The sequence below is a fragment of the Hydra vulgaris genome, chromosome 07, assembly GCF_038396675.1.
Source record: "Hydra vulgaris chromosome 07, alternate assembly HydraT2T_AEP".
NCBI lineage: Eukaryota > Metazoa > Cnidaria > Hydrozoa > Anthoathecata > Hydridae > Hydra > Hydra vulgaris.
This window is the reverse complement of record NC_088926.1, coordinates 33,982,695-33,990,009: the sequence shown is the minus strand read 5'-3', so window position 1 is coordinate 33,990,009 and position 7,315 is coordinate 33,982,695. Positions and strand designations below refer to the sequence as shown.

General features: G+C 23.2%; 1 protein-coding gene across 1 annotated transcript; it reads right to left on the bottom strand.

Annotated features, from left to right (window-relative positions):
• Nucleotides 1–5,238: 5,238 nt before the first annotated feature.
• Nucleotides 5,239–6,411, bottom strand: LOC124806621 (uncharacterized). Its single transcript, XM_065800696.1, has 3 exons — nucleotides 6,249–6,411; nucleotides 6,062–6,104; nucleotides 5,239–5,562 (listed from the first exon to the last, which is right to left on the bottom strand). Exons 1-3 carry the CDS (start codon nucleotides 6,255–6,257, stop codon nucleotides 5,261–5,263), a joined length of 354 nt encoding a protein of 117 aa, XP_065656768.1. The 5' UTR covers nucleotides 6,258–6,411; the 3' UTR covers nucleotides 5,239–5,260.
• Between the last annotated feature and the right edge of the window lie 904 nt (nucleotides 6,412–7,315).

Sequence of the window (7,315 nt, the reverse complement as noted above, 5' to 3'; positions counted from 1 at the left end):
CAAACATACATTAATTCAATTATATTACTCACTAATTCATTGCCATTTAAGCTATGCTAATATTGCTTGGGGCAGTACAAATAAAGGAAAACTCGAACCTCTTTATCGGCAACAGAAGCATGTTGCACGGCTTATAAAATTTAAAGGCCGTTTTGCTCATGCCAAACCTCTTTTATATGAAATGAAAGTTCTTAATATATACGAACTAAATGTTTTAAATATTTTATGTTTCATGTTTCAATGTAAAACAAACTTATCGCCTATTTCTTTTCATAATTTATATCTACAGAAATAAACAGACAGAAATAAATATATATTAAGGAATAATAATTTAATTCGACAACCGTTTTCTCAAACTAATTTTGGAAAATTTTGTATTTCTTTTCGCGGACCATTTTTATGGAACAATGTAATTTTAAATGCTCCAAATGATATTTCTCAAGATTGTACTTTAAATTCTTTTAAATTTAATCTTAAAAAACTAATTTTTTCAATTACAAATATATTGATTTACTTTTAAAATATTTTAAAGTTTATTTAATTATTTTATTCTGTAGACTAATGTTTAATGTGAAAAAAATGTTATTTGTGTATATACTTTTTATATTATTTTAAATTTAAAATAAGTGTTTTACTTCAGCGGTTCTCGGTGACAAGACCTGCCGGTCTTCTTCGAGTTTCCGCGTTCTTTATTATTTTTAGCACAAAATATTTTTATTGTATTTTTTTTCTTCTATTTAGATTTTTATTTTTTTTTTATTTATAAAAACTGTAAAATGAATTATTAAAAAGTTGCAATAAAGAACAAAAAAAAAAAAAAAAAAAAAAAAAAATCTTATTCCACCTGTATTTTACTTCGCATTTTCACATCAATCCCGGTCTCAGTGGCCGAAGAAAAATATTCGAGGGAAAATAATTCCATTCATTGTAATAGTTGCCATCACGACGATAAATAGTAAAATGTATAATTAAATATACCCAAGAAACCAAAAATTGGGACGCAGACCATAAAATTGACCCTGGCGCCACAAAGTTATTGTACGGGGTTGCTTGTTAGTCAAAGAAGAAGTCTATGTTCATAAAATTTATATCTCGTCTTACTTAAAAGATAATAAAAATATTGTATTGTTCGAAATAAAAATACGTCATTTTTGAATGCACAGTCTTTGCAGTAACATGATTTTTAATCAAATACCGCGTAATTTAGAATTTACAAATCTCATGAGCAATCAAAGCATTGCAAATAAAAGATCGAAGTTTAGAAAAATTCGTAAACAGTTTTTAGAGTTAGTTTATTATTATTACTTTGTTGTGTTTCTTAAAGTGACTGATAATAAATTTCTAGATTAGAATTGAATTAATAAATGTCTAGATAAACAGGTTGTATTTTTGCCGCATTTACAAAAAAGTATTTTATATCTCTATATTTAAAATATAGCAATTTGCTTTTAAATTCAGTAAAAGTATTGCAAATATAGCAAAAATAAAATCCTGGAGAGATTTAATAAGTTCCATGTCGTTCTTTAAGAACGTAACAAACAAATAGCTAAACGGGGTAGCAAAAAATAAGGTTCAAACAAGTAGTAAAGATTGTCAAAAACTTTGATATTTATATCGAGTATCGAGTAGTCGAAAATCGAATATTTTACCTTGTGATTTTTATTGTGATTACTTATTGAAAGTTTGAAAATTTAAAAAAAAATTATTTTGTAAACTTTTAAGAGAGTAATCCACTTCAACTACAGCTTTCAAAAGTTACAAACTCCATTTCAAACTTTTCTTTTTTCTAATTTTAAAGGTGCCAATTGCCGCTGGAATAATTATAATACTAAGACTTTATCACAACTTTAAATGATTTTTGGCTTCGTTCTCTTTCCAGCTAGTCTTTCATACCTCCTTACTCTGAGGTAAGTCACTTTACTTTTTCTAATAAAGAAATTTTCATATTGTATTTTACTACAATAATTTAATCTGTTTTAACACAGGGCCTTTTACGTACCAATACTTTTTCGTAAAAACTTTTCGTGTGTACGCGTACACGTACCCCTATTTTTTTTATTTTTACGAAGGAGCAGTTACGTCACTTACACCGTGGCGCAAAACGCTTTTTGTTTTTTTAACCGTTTAAAAAATGTTTTAATACGTTTCAATATTTTTTTTAGATGTCTAAAACATATCTTGATAAAAGATAATAGCAATGTTTATCGTAATTTTTTTTAAATAGCTCGTAATCATTCGTAAGTTATTGTAAATTAAAATTAGCGTTAATTGCATGTTTCCATGTTTGATGCACGAAATCAAACTAATTTCTTGTCTAATAAATATTTATTAAACAGTTAATTAAGATTATTGCATAAAACATCCTTAAGACAAAGACATACTTTACGACTTTTCGTTTCTTTAAATTAAAGTTTGAAAAATTCGTTTTCTTTTTTTCATCTTTAATTCCTTACGGCAAATTAGTCAAATTTTGCTCAAGACTTAAAACGTTTATTTTAGGTGTGTAACATCTAAAATTTACTAAACATGGGATGGGAAATATTTAAAACAACTTTTTTCAATAGGTAGACAAATGTTTTTTTCTACAAGAATTTTTAAACTTCATGAAATGAATAAGTAAAAAAGCTAATAAAAATGAGAAAAATAACAAATGAGAAATATAAAATAAAAAGTTCTTTGAAAAACGGAGCTGAAAACCAATTTATTTAAAAAGCTATTTTTAAAAGAATGGATTCATATATTATCGTATACGTATACTCATATATTATCATATATTACCGTTTTTTAATAGTTAACAACAAAGTTATAATATTATATATAATATATATAATAACACTACTATTACTAAAAGTAATGTTAGTAAATAAAAGTTTATTACGTCTTTAAAAATAATAAAAACATAAAAGTAATAATAATAATATATATATAATAATAATATATGTATATAATAATAATAATAATAACAATAATAATAATAACAATAATAACAATAATAATAATAGTAATAATATATATATATATTTATATATATATATATATATATATATATATATATATATATATATATATATATATATATATATATATATATATATATAATAATAACATATACAACAATAATATATAAATATATATATAAGTAATAATAGTAATAGTAAATATATACACAATGATAATATATATAAATATATTTAAATAATAAATAAAAGTTTTAAATCTTTAAAAAAATGAACTAAGTCTTTTATTCTGAATATAATAGTATTATTAAATAACTTAATCGTATTAGTAGAAAACATAATTTGATATAATATTTGGTATATATTTATACTCGATTCAATATAATTTGATATTCCATTTGATATCTGCAGAAAAAATAAATAAAAGAAATTTTTATGCATTTTTTCAAATTCAAATAGTTTTAAATTAGTTATGAGAAAAAACATAACAATGCAAAAAAAAAAAAAAAAAAAAAAAAAAGAAAGGCAAGGAAATCCAAATCCAAATGGTTTGCTTTATAAATTGGTTTAGTTTTATCCGCATTTATACATTAAATAGAGTAAAATGGGGTAATTTCACCACTTTAGAAATTTCGCCACTAATTAGTGTATATCTACATTTATAACTATAACTTTACTCAGAAATAAGATTTTTTTATAATTCAAATTTCTATTTGAAGTAAAAAATATTTCTTATCAAATCATGTAAAAAAAAATCTTTTTGTGAATACTTGATAAGAAAATTGTTTGACAAAAATAATCTATAAAAAAACAGGAAATTTAAAATTCTCAAAAAAAATCAAATTACTAACTTCCATTCAAAATTTAAAAGATTAAAATATTGGAAATTTTTCTTTCTTATTTTGACCGGTTCCAAAGTTATTACGGAAATACTAAATGGGGGAATTTCGCCACCTATATATATTAAATAGAAATGCACTTTGATAGGATAGTTAATATTGTTTACCTTCTTCTTGTTTTGGTAATTAATTTCTCAGGTCATGTTGGCCTTATAATAAATTCAAATTAAATAAATTGATCAATTATCAGCAATAATGCCGCGAAACTACAAGAGGAAACCCGTCACCAATTATAGCAAAGAGCTAATAGAAAAAGCCGTTGCAAAAGTTAAAGCTGGTGAACTGAGTTGCAAGCGAGCTGCAGAGTTATACTGTATACCTCGAGGGACACTAGGAGGAAGAATTCAATATCCAGAAAGGATAGCTCAGGCTGGTACATTAACAAATCTTCTAAAATATCCTACATTTCTAAAAAAAAGAAAGAAAAAAAAAATAGGTAAAAAAGGTGGAGGGGGAACATGCCTTGATACCTCTCGGTATCGATGGCCATGCCCCCCCTTATTGAATATTGTTAGATTTTTTTTATTTAACTGAATGCAATGTGTTTTTAAGATTTATAATTTGAAATAAAAATTCATGCTGTAAATAACATAGGTGGCGAAATTCCCCAAAATCAGATTTTATTGGGGTAATTTCGCCACCTAATTTTTGCTGTTCTAATTAAAAAAAAAAAAAAGTGTAAATGTAAAGTTTATAAAAGTATTACTAATAATATAAAAAAATTCTATTTTCATTTTTAGTTCTAAAGTTATTTAAATTGAAAGAATTAGTGACGAAATTCCCCCATCTTACTTTCTCTCTATACTCACTCACTCACTCACTCACACACACACAGACACACACACACGCGCGCAAACACAAACACACATACACACATATGTATATATATGTATATATATATATATATATATATATATATATATATATATATATATATATATATATGTATATATATATATATATATATGAATATATATATATATATATATATATATATATATATATATATATATATATATATATATATATATATATATATATATATGTATGTATACTATATATATATATATATATATATATATATATATATATATATATATATATATATATACATATATATATATATATATATATATATATATATATATATATATTTGCATACATACATATTTTAGATTATGCATGTTTATAGTTTACATAATATGGGTACATCAAAAGCATTTGATTTTAAGCAAAATTTTTTAATAGTAATAAAATCAGGTCATACAGTTTAATAAGTTGTTGATCAAGAATACGTCATCAAGAAATAACAAGGTTATTTATATAATATTAAAATCTATTTAAAAATTAAAAACCAAAAAAAGATGTGCATATACTTTATCTTTTATTGCTCAGTAATACAAACTACTTATTTCCTTTCATTTTCTTTTTAAAGAAAATGTCGTCACAATCAAAATCGCAACACTTTATATCCGATTTAAGTTCTATTTCCGGTGGACATTCGAACGCTTTTAAAAATTTTGCATATAAACATTTAGCTTCTTTTGGTTTATTTCTTCCGTCAAGGTATTTGCATACTGCAATGTAATGATCAGGATTGCACCTCTCGTAGATATCTGCATAATTGCTTCCTTGGCATAGTGAAAATTTTTCCACTAACACTGACGGTCCTCGTTTTATATTAACGTTTGATTTGGAAAGTACATCTAAAATATGATTCTTGTAAGTCAATAATTGTATGAGCGCATGCGCGCGTATACTAGGTAAAAACAAGTAATTATATTAATAAATATTATTTTATTAAAACAACTATAAAATTTAAAACAACATTATAAAAACTTTTTATACATAATATCAACAACTCATACATACAACGAGCTTTCAGTAAGATTCTTAACGTTACATAAATGCAGCCATACAAACAAAAACATCGTAAATCAGTATTTGTTAGTTTGAAAATAAAGAATATAAATAAATACATGTATATATATATATATATATATATATATATATATATATATATATATATATATATATATATATATATATATATATATATATATATATATATAAATATATATATATATATATATATATATATATATATATATATATATATATATATATATATATATATATATATATATATATAAACTGAAAGAGAGGCAGATAGGTAGATAAATTGATAAACAAATACTCACATACCTCCTATTATGACGTATATCACCATTAAAACAATGACCTCTCTCTAAATTAAATTCATTTCATTATTCATTGTATTTTTTAATACTTACTGATTTTTGATGTATATTGTACTTAAAATTTATAACTATAAATTGTGATGATTGTACTTAAAAATTAAAACTATGAACCGTTAAGTAAAAAAACATACCTGAACCATTTTTAGTTTGAACTAACATGTCTATATATTTTTAATTTTATTTGATACAAATAATTCACAGCCTTAAGATAATTTTCAAGTACAAAAAATTCGTATTATCTATCACTTTGCACCGATTTGTTATCAACATAATCTAAGAATACTATGTTAGGTGTAAATTGGCGCATATGATAAAAAATGTTGAAAATATTAAATTAACGGCTTTTTTAAGTATATAAAGTCAACTCTAAATTCAATCGTTTCCATGGAGTTTTAGTTTCCAGGTTCTACAATAAATTGTGTTAATTAATTGGCAGTAAAAACTTGTGACATTTAATTGAAAATGTTAAATTTCTAAATTCAGAAGATTTAGAAATTTAATTCACCCACTAGCTTCATTTTTTGGTCGAACCTTGGAACCACTTGGACCACTTGGTTTTGAACTCTAACCACTGTGTAACGGCTGCTTTTATAAATTCCAAGTCTCATAAGAAATCGCTAAAAACATTAGCAGTTTACATAATATTAAATGAAAGTGAAGAAACATACCAACCTTTTGATTATTAATTATTATTATTATTATTATTATTTGATTTACCAAATCTTCATAACCAACCTTTTGATTATTACTTAAGTATAAAAAATATTAAAAAGTTTTTTTCAACCAACATCTACCATGAAAGTTTGAGGTTTAAAACTTAATAATTTTTCAGTCGCAAAATATAAAAATAAAAAACCGTTCATAAAAAAAACAAGATAGAGTTTGACTAATTACACAAGGTGGGCCAAGAGCCCAAAAGTCTTTGTGCAGCCCGGAACAGCACTTGATTGGCTCAATTATTGATAAAGCTGTTGGCCAAGCAACAATTTTTGTTTAGGATATATATATATATATATATATATATATATATATATATATATATATATATATATATATATATATATATATATATATATATATATATATATATATAGATATATATATATACATACATATATATATATATATATATATATATATATATATCTATATCTATATCTAAATCTATATCTAAATCTATATATATATATATATATAT

Excerpts from the sequence above, each read along its gene's own strand:
- LOC124806621 (XM_065800696.1), bottom strand. Across the intron at positions 5,563-6,061 it reads GATATACGTCATAATAGGAG|ATGTACTTTCCAAATCAAAC; the intron begins GTATGTGAGTAT and ends ATCATATTTTAG.